The sequence below is a fragment of the Anopheles coustani genome, chromosome X (assembly GCF_943734705.1).
Source record: "Anopheles coustani chromosome X, idAnoCousDA_361_x.2, whole genome shotgun sequence".
Taxonomy (NCBI): Eukaryota; Metazoa; Arthropoda; class Insecta; order Diptera; family Culicidae; genus Anopheles; species Anopheles coustani.
The window spans coordinates 15,651,676-15,668,115 of NC_071290.1; the positions used below are offsets into that span (position 1 = coordinate 15,651,676).

Genomic DNA, 16,440 nt, shown 5'->3' on the forward strand with positions numbered 1-16,440 from the left:
ACCAGTCTTACGAGTTGCTCCTTTTCGTGAGTGTTTAAATGCTCCTCCAAAGTTATCCCGGTCCTCAAGAAAAGAGTACAAACCGGGCACTCTGTTTCTGTGTTCATTCTGTAGCTAGTTTTATTCTGTAGCTTTTGTAGCTTTTTAAACGAAAGATGGAATTCACAATTAAAACGATTGACAAAAAAACATGAAGAAAATAGCACAGTAAAGCATACACTGCCCGCAAACATTGCATGAAATCCGAATATTTCAACTAATTTCGCTTCCATCGGTTTCCGGAGTCAATCAATACTCATCTAGTAGGCTGCGGAGACACTGGCCCTTTCTGTCTCTGTCTGTGAAAGGATCCGACTTCACGCACACAGTAACGCCCACCGATGTGAACAACTATGCAATTCGGTGGAGGTAACACATTTGACAAACGCTAAAATGAAATGTCTGAAGTAAAACAACTCCCTCAGAGTTTTGCTTCAGACATTTCATTTTTTTTCCCAGCATTTTACAATAACTCCATGGTTGTTCAAAATGAAAGCCCCAGCAATCTGCCACCAGCAACGGAACAAGGCCTTGCACTGCTGTTTGTCCCTCTCACTCGAATTAATCAAGCGGAAGGTTCTCACTCACTCCCGTGTTGCTGCTGGTATCATTTAATTGTGAGCAGATGCACAACCCACAAACCAGAATCGATCGGTCGAAAAAATCACAAAATGGCATACGCTAGCAAACCTAACCCTAGAAACTGTAATATTGCTACCTTCCAACGTAAACGATTGCAATCCGACAATTGGTGAATGTGTCGTGCCTTGCTTACCTGATTCGAAGCAAATGAAGACTTTTGTTCCAGCAAAACGGTGACTGCTAATTCACGACGACCATCGACGATGACTGCTTCTTGCTGAATGCCTCTGGCTTTTGGCATTTGGCTCGGCCAGTGTTGCCAAAGCGCTAGAATGTTGTTACAGACATTACACGACGAATGCGATTCGAGCAGCCCAGATGTCAGGTACTTAAAATCGAGCAGCTTTGTTTCCACCGAGGCTTTTAACGAAGGTGTTTAAGCGCGAGTAACCGCAAGTCCTCACTAGACATTTCAAACGGGTTTCGCCCAAAAGCTCCTCAACACAAATAAAAAACTGCTTATTTTTGTAAGGGCCGAGGCCGACTGACACAAAATTGGAAGGATTTTCGAGCACTCGAGCAGCTTTTCAAGCAGAATTGCTTTTTAAAGCTCGTAATTTTGTGTCACTTTGAGTCTGGTGACATCGTACGGTATAATACATCCGTACCTTTTATCGGTAAAATCCCACATCAAATTTCTCCCATCCGAAAGTGCCGTCGTGGCTACACCATTTGTGAGCGGATGTATCTAAAAGGTATGCAATGGGTGAAACAAATGCTGTTGTGTGAACCGTTTGTATTGAATGACTCGTTAAATTAAAGATTATGGATATACTAAACAGGATGTACAACATGAACCTCCTCATGGATTACCTGCATGAGTTTTTAAAAATTCGGCTACGCAATCAACCTACGAGTACGGTATGAGAGGGGCCCACGGGTGGTCATTCAAATCAGTACAGTGTCGGCTCGAATGCCGGCACTCTTGGCCTCTGGCAGCTTCCTTCTTTTATAAGATTGCAGTAGATGACGATCCTTTCTTGAAATAAACTGATTGATCTCAACATCTGGAAATAGTAAAATCACACGAGGTCCGAATAAAAGCATTCGAGCAAACAGCTCGATTTCGGGCGCACATAGACTGTGCGAAAAACTACCCTTGCTGGCAACACTGCTACGAAAGTTAAGAAAAGCGTTCAGCTGTGTGGAAACATCATCTATCGATCATCATCAGCTGCTGTCAATGGTGAGTCAGTAAGTTGTCATTGGTTCAGTACGAAAATTTCTGACGGTGTTCCGATGGAAATCCACCAGTTCATAAAAATTGCGTTTAAAAAACAACAAAATATTTCACTGCTCATACCTTTGCGCACCAGAACCGAGGTCATCCAGTAAAGCGCAATACCGAATCCGTGAAAACGCCGATCATACCATGGCCAGCGGTAGCGAGAGCTCGGACGAGTTTTACGATGCTATGGACGACAGTCTAGTGGCTAAAACGCTAGACGAAACGACCATTAGCAGCAGCAGTAGCAAGTAAGGAATCCTGTACTTCAGTATATGAATATTTTAAATGTTCTTTTATCCATCATTGTCCGTGTTCGCTCATGGAGGAATTTGTCTACCACTCGAACAGCCTACTTTTTTACTGAATCACTAATGCGTTTTTGATTTCCAATCGCACAGGAGACGTCCCGGAAGATCGCACGATACTGAACTAAATGCAGCTTTCAGCACATTAAGCCTGGAGCAACCAAACCGTTCCCACCATGGACAACCGGCCGACGAAAGTGGCGCTCATGTGTCTTCAAAAGAACCTTCAAAGAGTCCCAAATTGGGTGCTGCTGCGGGTTTCGCAGCGTCCGTAGCAGAACACGTCTTCAAGGAACCAAAATCAGTGAGTAGTGCATTGGAAGACACTGTATAGATTTGCATGCGTTAATTTGTATCTTATTGGGATGTGTTTCCTTACTTGAATATGTATTTATTGTATTTTTTTTTTATAAGTTCGTCTTGAATTCGCTCGCAAAAGCCGCGCGTCGCGAATTTATCGCATCTAATTATTGTAGGCAGTGTTCAACAAAGATGTATATTTGTTTTTATAACCGTTCCGCAAGCTCCGTTCCGTTAGCCCTTTTGCCGACTACCAATAGAAGGTGCGCCTGAAACACCATGACAGCACCATCAACCTGCGGCACCATCAACCTCTTCCAATCGGCCTAACAACAATCAATGCACACCGGGATGAATAGCGGAAATCGTTACACACACTTTTTTTTGTGGCACTATACACATCTATTGGGACAATGGCAAAGGGTCAACCTAATCATTTCTACTTTCTCTGGCCGCTAGAGTTGTTCGTCATTGTTCAATACGTTTATTTTTTTATTTCTTTACTGTAGCTTCGTAGTCAACGATTTCACGAGTTTCGCCAAGCAATGCAAAACGATGATGACGAGAATCCGGGCAATATACTGACACCCGATTCACAGGTATAATACTCAAGCCACCTTTGGAACATATCAAAAGAGAAAATCTCAGCCTATTTGTATCGCTGAAATGATTAAACAACAACATACTACAAAATAGCATCTTCGTTAGCGAATGAACTTGATCATCACTAAAATCGGTGGGACGATCTGCCTTTTGCTCAATACGCTTTTAATATTTTTTTTATTATGTTTAGCCTGTTAACCGTTGTTCGTAAGGTAGTCTAAACGATAGTATACATGAGGTTCTTGTGAATGTTTAGTTTATTTCACTAGTTTCTTTTTCGTTCCTATTACTTTCCTCAGTGACAAATCTTTTGCATGGTATATACAAATATGCAGATAGGGTGGCTATCAAATAGTTAAACTAAAAGAAATCAAATTGATGCAAAGCGTTTTAAGCTATTCCGAATAACTCTTCCACTTGGTTGCTGCATTCCAGAACAGCTCCGTTGAAGGTGTCTATGTGGCACCCCGGTCTAACTATCCTTTCCGGGTGATCGAGAGTGATGTCACCAGCATTCACAGTATCTGCTCACTTGGAATCGTTGGACGCATCATGGCTGGAGGCAGCATCGATGCCAGTGGTATGCACGTTATTCTAAACTACTTTTATATTTGATCGATCCGAATAACGACTGGCTTTCTTTTTCTATGCGCTTCCTTTTCGTTCTAGGGCATAGCGTCGGAAAGGACTCTACAGCGGTAAAGCAGGTGCAACCACAGGCGATTAGCAAGCAGCAACAATCGCTTCTTCAGCAGCAGCAACCAGCGAGTAAAAAAGGAGCACAAGGCGGTGAAGTTGTCGCGGGCACAAGCCGGGTAAAATTAGGTAAATCGAACAAATCGAAGGAATCGAAAAAATCGAAGGAATCGAAGAAATCGAAGGGATCGAAGAAATCGAATGGAATAAGGAAGCGCCCCAAAAGGCGCTTCCCTGTTAAAAAATGGCAGCTAGTTTTATTGAAGTTTTTATTTCAAAGCGGTAGTAAGTGTTATTGGACTGGTTTATATATTTTCCAATATCTGTGCGATCATATTGAAACGCGGCGTACCTATTTTCTGGACGATGCGTTTGTTTTTCGCATTTCTTTTTTTAATTCAATTTTTTTTCAGCTTACCATGACGGTTATAGTCGAATATCTAATTTACTGCTTCAAAGACTGCGTACTATAAATTGAAACTTTTCGTTGATATTTTCCCATAGGTAACCAGTAAACGATCCGTATTTTAAGAATGGCAGTACGCAATTTCAGTCTATAAAATAGACTCGAAGTTTATATTCGAAAAATAGTATAGTTTGACGATGCCTTCTAAATAATTCTATATATATATATCATCTGAAATTATCTATACCTTACAAAACAGACTACGTTGAATTGTAAGAATTATTAACGTGATTGTGTTTTTGAAACAAATCGCATAAAGGAAAAGTTTGAAACATAAGATTTTTCTTTGTGGGAATTGTATTGAATTTTGTATCCAATTTTGGATTGGATGTGAACTAAAGAAATTCCATAGCTTGAGAAGATTCTTAACAGACAGATATGATTAACGTGCATCGTATAACTTTTGGTAGACTTTAGTTCGATCTGACTTCATGAACAGAGTTTTAACTTAAAGCTCAAAAGAAAATGACAGAGAAGTATAGTGCGCGTGTGGTTTCAAATAACATACAGTATTTTATTTGAGAATTGTTATCTCATTCCAAATTACCCAAACTTTACAAAACAGACTATGATGCACTGGAACAATTATTAAAGTTTTTGTTTTTCTTAAACAAATCCCGTAAGGAAGAAATATTAAACAAAACATTTTTCTCCATGGGAAAAGATATTGAATGTAAAACAAAGAAAGTGTATACCTTGAGGAGATACTTGGGAGAAAGATAAGTTTAGCATCGTGTGTGCATTATTTGAACTATTAGTCTCATACTAAACTAACTTAACTTTATGTTGTGTCGTGTCGTACAGATTCGAGCACAAAGGAACCCACGGTGTCGACGAAGACAAATGAGATGCTAAGTGCGGTCATCTCCACCGTCACCATACCGCTTGCGGAGTCACGCCCGGTCGCTCCACCGCGTAGGAAGAAAAAAATGCGCAAACTGTCCAGCAGCTCCTCCGACCAGTGCACGGCCAACGAGCCCGGCGGGGGTGGAGGTGCGGGCACCAGCGACCAACAGCCGACGGATAGCTCCTCGAGCGAGGTACTGATGGTGAAGTCGGCTCAATCGCAACCCATGATCGCAAAGCTGTCGACGGACGACCTGGCGTCCAGGGGTGAAGCCCCGGCCAGCGGCACGAACGGGGGCAGTATCGTCAGTAGCGGCTCCGATGGTACCACAACGACGGGCGGTGCGGACAGCTACAGTGGCAAAACGTTACCGTCCCCCGCTACGCTCGAGTCGATAACGCGCGAAATCGAAAACTCGTTCGAGGAAGCGGCGAGTGCGGTGGCCGGTAGCGTCGGTGGCTCGGGTGCGATGCTAATAAACGGCGGTACCGGGTCGTTGACGCGCCTTGCCAGCACGCCCACAGCCGTGACGTCCGTCGGTGGTAGCGGGGCCGGTGGCTTGTCCCGGTGCACCACAACGCAGCTCAGCCCCACCGGGAGCATGAAGAGCGTCTCGGCGATGGCTCGCGCCAGCTGGACCGACAACTCACAGGGGCTCATCTCGCGTGTCACCAAGGGCCAGTACGTGGTAAAGCCAACGGACGGGGTGTTCAACAAGGCGGAGGGCCCGTCGGGCGATGAGATTGCGCGGATCGACCGAATCCACAAGGAGTTTCTGAGCAACATCAGCAACAGTGGTAGCATCGGTGGAACCGGTGCAGCTGGTGGTGGTGGTGGTGCTGGTCCCGGTAGGGGCAGCCTCGGTAGCCATCGCAAGAACTACTCCATCACGGGCACGAACAGCCTGGAGGGTGGCATGCGCACAAGCCTGATGGCGAAGCAGCTGCACGTGAAGGAACGCCGAAAGTCGGCCGGCGACGAGGATATGCTGAAGCAGTTGAACATGTACGTGCGCACACGCACCAGCTCCGGCAAGCAGCTGACGGACATGGAGATCCTCGAGCAGGTGCCGGTGAAAAACCTCGACACGGGCGAGAACTTCCCGCTGTCGGCGGTGGAAGAGAAGCTGCCGCAGTGCATTAACCCGCTCTCGCTGCACATCATGCGCCTGACCAGTCACATCCCCGAGACGGACGAGGAGTCGGTGGGCCCGGGCCAGCCCGGCGACTCGGACTCGGTGCAGCCCGGCTACGAGGAGGAGCTGGAGGCCGAGGGACTCGAGGGCGGGCGGTTGAAGCGGCGCACGGCCGCCAAGCTGAAGCGCTTCTTCCGCACGACGGCGAAGAAAACGGTCAGCAAGGCCAAGTCCATCGCGTCGGAGGTGTCGCACGCCCGGCACAAGGAGGACGTCGCCGACATCCAGGACGTGAGCAACCCGGAGCAGAACATCAAGATCAAAGCGTCCAGCACAAACAAGGGCCCGTACGACTTTGCCAAGCTGCAGCACGTGCAGGATCTGACCGGCGTGCACACCGTCGCCGTGTGGTGCATGAAGTTTAGCAGCTGCGGGCGCCTGCTAGCGACCGCCGGCCAGGACCGGGTGCTCTGCATCTGGGTGCTGAAGGACGCGTACCCATTCTTTCAGGCGCTGCGAACCAAATACAATGCCGCGGACCAAAAGTCGTCGCCGACGCCGTCGGAAGAGTCGCTCAACTCGACGCTGAACGCGGCGCACGCCGCCGAGGACGGTGCGGCCCTGCCGGAACCACCGGACGACGTCTCGCCCGGCCCCTTCATGCCGCACTCGTTCTGCACGTACTCCGGCCACACGTCCGACCTGCTCGACGTGTCCTGGTCGAAGAACTACTTCATCCTCTCGAGCTCGATGGACAAGACGGTGCGGCTGTGGCATATCTCGCGCCGGGAGTGCCTCTGCTGCTTCCAGCACATCGACTTCGTGACGGCGATCGCGTTTCATCCGCGCGACGACCGCTACTTCCTCAGCGGCAGCCTCGACGGCAAGCTGCGCCTGTGGAACATACCGGAGAAGAAGGTGGCGCTGTGGAACGAGGTGGACGGCCAGACGAAGCTCATCACGGCGGCGAACTTCTGCGCCAACGGGAAGTTTGCCGTCGTCGGCTCGTACGACGGTCGCTGCATTTTCTACAACACCGACCAGCTGAAGTACCATACGCAGATACACGTGCGCTCGACTCGGGGCCGCAACGCGATCGGGCGCAAGATTAGTGGTATCGAGCCGATGCCTGGTAGGTATTTAGCTTACGCTTTCCGTCTCTTCCCTTTAAAACGTCAAAATTAATTTTGTGAAGAGTGAAAACAGATTTTAGTGGTAGCAGTAATTTAATTTCCGATACATTTTTCACTTACAATTGCAGATATTAGTTTTTTAAATATTACTGGGTTCGACATTGAATGTTTTGTTTTACTCTCGATAAAGAAATGAAAAATAATCTAAAATTAACATACCTACTACCTTACTAAAAATAACTAAAAATTGAATATTCAACTATTGTGAATTATAATTTCATGATAAATTATAGATAAATTACATACCGTGTGCAGTGACTGACGTACTTTTAGGAAGAACTTTTAGGTTAGGAATTACCTTTTGTGAAGTTTGACAAATTGAAATCTAATTTTTGCTAGAAATTTTCTTGCTTAAACGGTTTGAAACACACTTTAATTAATTTTATAAAGAAATTAAGGTTGATACAACCCGCTAACCTCTCTGCGCTACCTATCCTATTTTAGGTGAGGACAAAATCCTGGTTACATCCAACGACAGTCGCATCCGACTGTACGACCTGCGTGATCTTAACTTGAGCTGCAAATACAAGGGCTACTTCAACTCGTCGTCACAGATCAAGGCATCGTTCAGCCACGACGGCAAGTACATCATATCCGGCTCGGAGAATCAGTGCATCTACATTTGGAAGACGCACCACGAGTACACCAAACTCAGCTCGGTAGGGGTAGGTTCCCGTTGGCGAGGCGGCTCGGTACGCTAATGTTTGGCCCCTTTTTGTGACTCTTTTTTGCTCGACGTGCAGGTGCGGCGCGACCGGAGTGACTTCTGGGAAGGTATCAAGGCGCACAACGCGACGGTCACTTGTGCAATATTCGCTCCACACCCGGAAGCCATCATCAAACCGGATCCGGACGAGTCGACGAGTGCAGACAATGTGAGTGTAAGTGTTATCCCTAAAGAAATCACGTTACTAAATGGATGCATAACTTTGCAGATTTCGGTAAATCAATCGTTCGCCGAGCAGAGCAAAAAAGCATGCCGAGGGTACGTGATGGTAAGCGCTGACTTCAATGGCTGCATCAAGGTGTTTATCAACAAGACGAAGCCGAAACACAGCAGCCTGCCGTACACGGCGATAGCGGACTAACTGGTGCTGCTTCCGGTATATCAATGGGCTAATGGGGACGTTGGGATTTATCTGCGATTCATTACACGGCAACACGATGGTCGCCAAAGAGTGGAGTTAGGCGCGCGCTTCATCGCCCAGCATGAGAATGGGAAGAGAACATTTAAGTTATTAACATATTACACTGTGAATGTAGCTGTAGTCTTGCCAATCCACGGCACCACCAGCAGCAACCCGGGTTGGGTAACACTCGGAAAACGGTCACACTGTAATTACAGGCTCTAGAACTAGGATAACACCAATATGTGTTTGTTGCGTAGCAGCTGTAGGCATAATTGGGATCTGGGGGAAAAAAGAAAGGAATTGGCTACCGCCGGAACGGAAAACGACCCGGTGCCGGTGAGCGTTTAGGGCACGAGTTAAACGTAGGGAGGCACTCCTATCCCATCTGCTTCTCCATTGCTCTCTGTTTGCGTGGGTTTTGGTTTTATAGTACAAGCTTCCGAGACGCCAATGCTTCCAATGTGCAATGCTGTTCACCATTACAAGGCGCACCAAAATTTGTGTTCTAGAAATAGCCATCGTAATATCGATTATTAAACAAAAAAACAAACACACTCACACACACGCGTACACAGATATAAACAAACATGTTTGCTAGTCCTTATCCATGCTAGTGTTACTTTTACTCATCCCCGCGTATTAAATTAGATATTTTATATGTTCCTTCAGTTGTTTGCGTACGGTACCGGCTGTGTATTGTGTTGGTGGTTTTTTTTTTTTGGTTCAAATATAGGTGTACTCTAGTGTGCGGTGCTGCACGCAGGCTGCCGGTGCGCCACGGGGTTGGTGTTCGCACACATGTTGATACGAGCTGTATGTACCTAGTTGTAGTTTCTGTTTATTACTTTTGATTATATATATAAATATTTATATACATATTAGCGCACCAACCCCCCACACAACCAAGTTCAAACCAACCTGTTTGTAATAGAGGACCGTGGCACCAGCACCACCAAGTGGCAGCAGTTTCTAGCGTTATGGTACAATCGAACGGTGCTTGGGTAGTGACTAACTATACTGACGCGGGAGGAGCATTGCACGGGAAAAGACAAAACCATTGCAGTAGCAAGGCAAAGAAACCAATGACCGGAAAATGGCGAGAGCGTACGAAACGAACCAATCCCGAAGGATGTCGCGACCCGAGAAGCAAACGAGTGAATGAAAGTCGAATTGAAACGCAAGACAGATGATAATTAGTCGTAGAGGAATCCAGTCAGTGTCAAAAGGACGGGTGGAACCAATAAGAAAATTAAAACTATACAAAAAAACAAACACACACAGTAAAACAGAAAGATCGCGCAGAATTACACGTAAATATTGTTGATTTAGCTGTAGCTAATATATTTAACAAATTATCCGTTTCCTACTTTTTTATGTACGTAAATGTATGTGTCCTAGTTCTTCGGGGGGGGAGGTTAGTAGTTGATATATTACAGTTTGGCGGCGAAAGGGTTTCGTTTTAGTGTCAGGAATTTGTTTTCATCACTCCTATATATAACCCTTCGGCCTTTTATCAAAAGCTGATGGTATGGCGGACGAAGCCACTCTAATGGGCGAGCAGCTCATTGACCGTCTGCACGGTAATGTCGCGTGCCAGGATCTTACTGCGGCACCCCGGATCGACGCAGGTCAGCTGGACGGTGCGCAGCGGTTGAAACTGCAGGAAGCCGTTGGCGGAGAACTGGCACTGCTTGAGGGTGCTGTTTTCCGGTGTTAGCTGCAGGTAGACGAAGAGGGCCGGTGCACGGACGGACACTTCCAGGCTGACGCTGGTGAGGTTGTTGCGATCGCTGCAGACCGCCGACACGACGCTCACGGTGACGAGGGTCGGCGCGGTCATAGCGCTTCGGACGTTCTTCAGCTTGTCGAGCAGGACGAAGTTTTCCGCCAGCTGCTGGGGTTGGCCGTCGGGAGTGGCGGAGCGGCTGGCAACGAGCAGCAGGAGATGGTCGGCCGGCCGCAGCCCCTTCTTTGCGAGGTACCCATAGACGTCCCATTTGACGACGATTGCGACCGAGTTCGGTGGCACGCGGATGGCCTGGTGTTTGATCTTGTCGACCGGCTGGAAGCTACCGTAGCGGTGCAGGCGTAGCTCGACGTCCCACAGCTCGTCGGCGGACGGATCGAGGGTGTCGCGTATCGCCCACACCTCCAGCTCCCGCCTGGCGTTTACGAACGCTACCAGATGCTCCGGGGCGAAGATGGCACGCAGCCAAACGTGCAGCAGCTTGAACGTGCCGCCATACTCGATCGACGACCAGGACGGTGCGATCCAGACGTCGTTCAGCTGCCAGTACAGGGCGCCCATGGTGTGGTAGTCGTTGCGGTGCGCCCGGTACACCTCCGTCTCCGCCTTCACGATCATCGCCTGGGACAGCTGGCTCAGGTAAATCAGTGTCGGCCAGTAACTGGTCGCGGCCGGGTCGGACGGCACCGGTAGGTTGTACTCGATCATCTTCAGAATCGGCTCGTTGCCGAGCGGGCTGTGCTGCCGGTGCCGGATCAACTCGCCCAGCTCCGTCGCGCTGTAGCTGCGCGCCTCCGGCCAGCTGGTGAACGCCGGGAACGACTGGTACCCGTACTCCGACACGAACCGCCCGCCACGATATAGCGCCGCATCCCATCCGTCCAGGAAGTAGTTGTAGTAATGCACTGAAACGAAGACAAACATATCGAAAACAAAGCCTCTCATCGGCTTCACCTTTCGGTTGGGGCCTTTACCATCGCCGTACAGCGGATCCTGCGGGTTCTGCGCAATGTAGTCCTCCTTTAGCGATTGGTCACCGTTGGAGGGTGAGGAGACGAGCACCGTACGCCACCTGTCGATCGCCTCCACCTCCGGCAGCACCGTGCGCACGTACAGCTCGACGTACTGCTCGTAGTAGACGCTGTAGTTGGCCTGCGTCTTGTACCAGTTCTGGCGCAGGGCCACCTCGTTCTCGTTGTTCGTAGCCCACACCGCCACGCTCGGGTGGTACTGGATGCGGCGCACGTTCTGTCGCACCTCGGTGCGCACCGTGCGCAGAAAGTCCGGCTCGGTCGGATACATCGAGCAGGCGAACATCAGGTCGTGCCATAGTAGCAGGCCCAGCTCGTCCGCCAGCCGGTAGAAGTGGTCGCTCTCGTACAGTCCGCCGCCCCACACGCGCAGCATGTTCATGTGTGCATCGCGGGCGGCATACAGCAGGAACTTCACTGTGAATGCAAAACATTTTTAATACCACGATAATGATGATGAGTCCCACCGCTTAGCACAACATAGGTTTGAGCATAGCGGAGTTATCTTGAGATATTTGTTACAAATTTCTAAGCAAATCACGAAGTGGTGGGATCAAACACCAGTCAGGTCTCTTTTTCTTGCATACAGCGGTTAGCACAACTTTCATAGGACAGAAATCGTGGAACCACTGTCCGGAGTGCACAGCCAAAAAAGGCTCTCTCCTATTCATTTAGCCGGTATCTCCCTTGTCCAATGTATGGAAGGGGGTTACCACTTTCAAGGATTGGCAAATTTAGCAAACCTTATCCGTGAGACAGTTGGTCGCGTCGAAAATATGAGAATAGAGTTCCGGAATGGATAGGATCAGATATCAACAAATGGTAGAACTACTCTAGTAGTTCCGCTTGTATCATTCAAATTATGGCATCCTAAAAGTAGTTCTCAAAGCTCTGTCACGACTCTAGTTGGCTTACCACATGCCTTACACAAAGTCCGGAATGGAAGCACACATTCTAGAATAAGTATGATACCAAACATTCCAGAGTTGCGTACGAACTGAACTTCAACTAAGTACACTTGTAGCATTCTATGCCGGCTGCTTTGAAGTTATTCTCAAAGTTTTAACTCGGCCATGACTTTAGTTGGCTGTACTTTGCCTTCCATAAAGTCTTTGCTTCCATTCTTGAACAATTCCAATGCTCTTGGGCATGAGTATGAACTGAACTTTAACTAAGCGGATTTGTGCCATGATCGGATAGATATCTTGAACATCGCCTCGGATAGCCTGATCCTACCAAGAAGGTGTGGATGCTGCTTTGTGCTAAGACGTAGCTTACCGTAGTTCGCATCGTAGGAGCGCTCAGGCAGCACCGACGAGGGAATCCAGTTTGAACCCTTAGCGAAGATCGGGACATCGTTGACCTTAAAGTAGAACATCAGCCCGCCGTCGGTCGCACGCTCCTGGTTCACCTGTACCGTCCGGAAGCCGATGCGGATCACCTTCTCCGAGATGTACGTGTCCGGATGAGGCAGTTTGACGCTGTTGACCGCCGCGTCCGCCCATTTGACGTACAGACTGTAGAGGACCTGTTTGCCGTACCCATTGGGCCACCAGCGTTCGACCGCGTTTCGGCGCACCGTCAGCCGCTGCTCGATGTACAGCTCGCCCTGCGCATCCGTCGTCTTCATGACGCTCAGCGACTGCTCGTTGTCGTTCGCCAGCGGCACTCCACTAGAAAGCGGCAAACAAGAGGATACGAATGTGTTACACCGATGCCGCTGCAACGTTCGAGAGCTTGTGGCCGTAGACGTACATGATTTTGAACGTGAGCACCCCGTCGATCTTCTGGCTGGCGAGGCCGGTCTCGAGGTACACGCCAACCACGATCGCCCACAGGTTGTCTTCCGCCTCGCTAATCACCACCGTTAGGTCGCGGATCAGCGCGGAGCTGTAATACTCGAGGCGCACCTGTTTCCAGATACCCATGGACGGTGCGGCTAGGCCCCAGTCCCACGCGAAGCTAGCTTGCATCTTGCGGATCAGATTCATATGACAGTGGCCGTTGTACACACCCGGTGGACATTCCGGCACGATCGGTGGCAGTGCTGCGTCGCGCGACTTTGCCCGCTCACTTGCCTCAACCACCGGCGACCTAAACTCAACCCTCAGCTCATGCGTACTGCCATCGCACTGGAGCAAGCAGAAGGAGACGCAGATTTAGCGGAACCTTTTCCCCCGGAGATACCAGTCTTCAACTTACCAAGTCCCTGATATCGTACCGATACCGAACGAACATGTTATCGGTCGTACCGAGCTTCCGGTCTCCCAGATGTATGGTGGCGAACGTGTCCACACCGTGGAACGTGAGCAGAACGTAGTTGTAATCTTTTGCTAGGCCTAAGCCGCAACGCAAGTTGTGTAAAAAGAAAGGAAAATAACAAACGTAAAGGGAATAGCTGCCGGAATAAGCCCACCATTGGCTAGTTGTATACGCACACGAAAGATTCGTCCGGTATATCCAGTCGGTCCGGCCGACCCAGCTCGTATTGACGTCGTTGTAGTCCTCCAGCAGGGAACCGATGACCATGCTCTGCTCCAGCGCCGTGTAGACTCCCGATGGGAGCGTTTGGTTCGGTATGACGTAATCTGTAACGCAGTAGAACATTGTTCCGGGGATGAGTAAGATATCCAGCCTCAATTCTAAGCCTTCACCATCATACGTTTGGCATAATTCACCTCAAGTTGGATGGAGGCTAAATCGAACTTACCCGGCTTGCTGTCCTGTATTTGCCAGAGCAGGTCGAGATCGAGCTCGGCGGATCGCTTGGACGTCACATGCTGGTTAAGCATGATCGTCACCAGCAGCAGGATGACGAAGAGAAAGAACTTGAGCGCGTCGAGCATGTTGATGAGGCTGGCCCCGACCACTCGGCGGCCGAAAACCGGAATAACTACTTTCTTTCTGCAGGCTCGATGGATGGGCGCCGTGTGACTTCCGGCACCGATGCCAGGACCTTCTGTCTAGCCGCACTCCAACGCCTATCCTTAATATCTGCTGGATGAAAAATGTTGATTGTTGGTACGCTAAACACTCCACTTGGTATGACCTGGTTGTTCGAGGAGGACCTCGATCCACGATCGATACCAATAAATGGCGTATTCCTTCCTGGCGTGTGCCTCCTGCCGCCAACTTATTGTACCAAAGGTTTCCGGAAAGCTGCTGTTAAATCCGTATGGTTCGGTGTACTTGTTGGTGCGCAACAATGTTGAGCTCGCGCGTTGTACATCATTGGCAGCTGACCGATAGTGCGGCGATGGTAGGCCACCGAGGATCAGTATTATCTCTAAACCAACCCCTTGGGAGCACTCGACATACTATCGGTTGCACGTTCCGTTGACGCACTCACTCCGTCCCTTCTGTTCCCCTTTTTTCTGTCTCTCCCTCCTATCTCTTGTACGTTAATTCCACTTACACTCAGCTTCACTGACTCTGGCGTGCTGCGGCTTAGGTTCACTGCTCCGCGATTCAATCCAATTGACCGACCAACACAATGTCGAAGGTTCTACTACCCGCTTTGTCGCGCGGGTTCTATTGTTGTCGGTCACATCCAAACGCGCGCACATCGATCGTGGTGCGCGATAACAACCGAAACCAATACCGCTGGATGCTGTCCACACGACGGCCGGGACGGACTTCGAAACACCGAACCGTATGCGGCGTCGGCCGGTCGTGAACTGGTTCCGCGACTCTTCAGCATTCGCTTCGCAGCGCAGCGCCCTGTGTCTGTTTATGTTGCTGTATTTCATGTACTACTTGTTCGTTTTGTATTTTTGCAGGTTCACGTTATTCGCGCACACGCGGCACTTCTGAGCACTTTGTCACCCCGCACCCTTGGCCTCTCCTGCTGCCGGCGTACTTTACCCTCGCCTTCGCAGTCCCGTTACGGTTTGGGGCCCTTATTTTTCCTCCTTCCCCTTCTCCCTCGTGCACAATCGCTGCACAATTATCGGTGTGCGTACGTATACGCGCATACGTGCGAGAAAGTGGGTGAAATGTCGTGGTCGAGTCCTGCCTTCTTGGAACAACCAACATGGCGGCGTTTGCAGTTCTTCGTAAGGTTCCGAGCTAGGATTAATTACGGTGATTGAGGGAACCCTAGCAGGAGAACCGATTTTCCACCAGCCTCCACCTCACCACGGGGAAACGACCATTGGCGACGGACTACATACAAGCATTTACATACCATACTTGGTGACTTGGAGGTGGTGTGCGCATTTACGAGTGGTGCATTTCAAGGGATTCTTCCGCAGCCCAAAGGGCGAACGGAAGGTACCGATGGATTTGTTGCTATTGTTGTCGCTTTTCCTGCCCCCACATTCCATCTTTCCCACCCGCGTTGGTATGTGTCACAACCCTCGAGCAGTAGGCAATTGATCGCACTTACAGCAAACTAATTACCGCTACCGGAATCGACCGACTTGGCCGATGGAGTGCAAGGAGTGAGATGGTTTACGTACGACGCCCGTGACGCCTGCTAATCAATCCGGCTGGTCTAAGCCGCCACCAGCGGGTGCCACTTTAAGCACCTCCACGCTTTCCCTCCCCCATCCCCCCGTTGCCAGCCGAGTTACCCTGGCCCGGGCGGTAAGCAGAACGTAAAAATTGCGTTTAATGTTCCATTATCCGCTTTCCGTGCTGAACAAATCGGTAAGGCGGTGGATGCCACACAATTTCGGTTTATTTGCTTTCCCCCTGTATAAATTGTATTACTTGGATGCACCTCATCAGTGCGGGTGTGCAGACAACGGGGATCCTAATCCTTTGTCCCACCCATGAAAAGCAGTATATTGGACGGATTTGACGGATGGCAAACTAGACGAGGTTGAAGCTGAACCTCCCAACAAGTAATGAGTTTGTTAGCAGTATTTTTATTAGTTTTTTGTTCTTTTTTTATATTCTTGAAAATAACATGCTCACTTACTCAAAAATATTAGTGAGAACGTGAGAACCTAAACTTCACAATATGCTACACTGCTCCAAATGTAAAGTAAATATAAATTACTTTAACAAAACTAGTGTTGGTGTGCCAGTCCTAGGACATTTTGCATGTTTTAAAAACAATAAAACTTTGGCCA

At 49.1% G+C, this 16,440-nt stretch overlaps 3 protein-coding genes across 6 annotated transcripts in view; 2 read left to right on the forward strand and 1 right to left on the reverse strand.

The window, feature by feature from the left end:
* Positions 1 to 16,440, forward strand: part of LOC131269654 (uncharacterized) — a 114,151-nt gene that overhangs the window by 8,636 nt on the left and 89,075 nt on the right. The window lies entirely within an intron of this gene.
* Positions 1,905 to 9,830, forward strand: LOC131269652 (WD repeat-containing protein 44). Of its 4 annotated transcripts, none has more exons than XM_058272122.1 (9): positions 1,905 to 2,157; positions 2,308 to 2,518; positions 3,024 to 3,113; positions 3,553 to 3,697; positions 3,787 to 3,942; positions 5,084 to 7,393; positions 7,899 to 8,119; positions 8,198 to 8,329; positions 8,390 to 9,830. In XM_058272122.1, the coding sequence occupies exons 1-9, from the start codon at positions 2,054 to 2,056 to the stop codon at positions 8,540 to 8,542; spliced, it is 3,522 nt and encodes a 1,173-aa protein (XP_058128105.1). In that variant the 5' UTR covers positions 1,905 to 2,053; the 3' UTR covers positions 8,543 to 9,830. The 4 variants fall into 4 exon arrangements, with proteins under 4 accessions (XP_058128105.1, XP_058128106.1, XP_058128107.1 ...); XM_058272123.1 differs by having other exon boundaries at positions 7,899 to 8,113; XM_058272124.1 differs by lacking the exon at positions 3,024 to 3,113.
* Positions 9,957 to 14,208, reverse strand: LOC131269653 (beta-mannosidase). The gene is made up of 7 exons (XM_058272126.1): positions 14,073 to 14,208; positions 13,801 to 13,950; positions 13,565 to 13,701; positions 13,118 to 13,494; positions 12,641 to 13,035; positions 11,306 to 11,779; positions 9,957 to 11,236 (listed from the first exon to the last, which is right to left on the reverse strand). The coding sequence occupies exons 1-7, from the start codon at positions 14,206 to 14,208 to the stop codon at positions 10,131 to 10,133; spliced, it is 2,775 nt and encodes a 924-aa protein (XP_058128109.1). The 3' UTR covers positions 9,957 to 10,130.

What these genes read in the sequence shown, in the direction of transcription:
- LOC131269652 (XM_058272122.1), top strand. Translation starts at nt 2,054, where the DNA reads ATGGCCAGCGGTAGCGAGAGCTCGGACGAGTTTTACGATGCTATGGAC. An exon ending in ATTAGCAGCAGCAGTAGCAA is followed by an intron (nt 2,158 to 2,307) that starts GTAAGGAATCCT and finishes CCAATCGCACAG; the next exon opens with GAGACGTCCCGGAAGATCGC. An exon ending in TGGTATCGAGCCGATGCCTG is followed by an intron (nt 7,394 to 7,898) that starts GTAGGTATTTAG and finishes ATCCTATTTTAG; the next exon opens with GTGAGGACAAAATCCTGGTT.
- LOC131269653 (XM_058272126.1), bottom strand. Translation starts at nt 14,208, where the DNA reads ATGCTCGACGCGCTCAAGTTCTTTCTCTTCGTCATCCTGCTGCTGGTG. An exon ending in AATACAGGACAGCAAGCCGG is followed by an intron (nt 13,951 to 14,072) that starts GTAAGTTCGATT and finishes ACTGCGTTACAG; the next exon opens with ATTACGTCATACCGAACCAA. An exon ending in CTCCTACGATGCGAACTACG is followed by an intron (nt 11,780 to 12,640) that starts GTAAGCTACGTC and finishes TTGCATTCACAG; the next exon opens with TGAAGTTCCTGCTGTATGCC.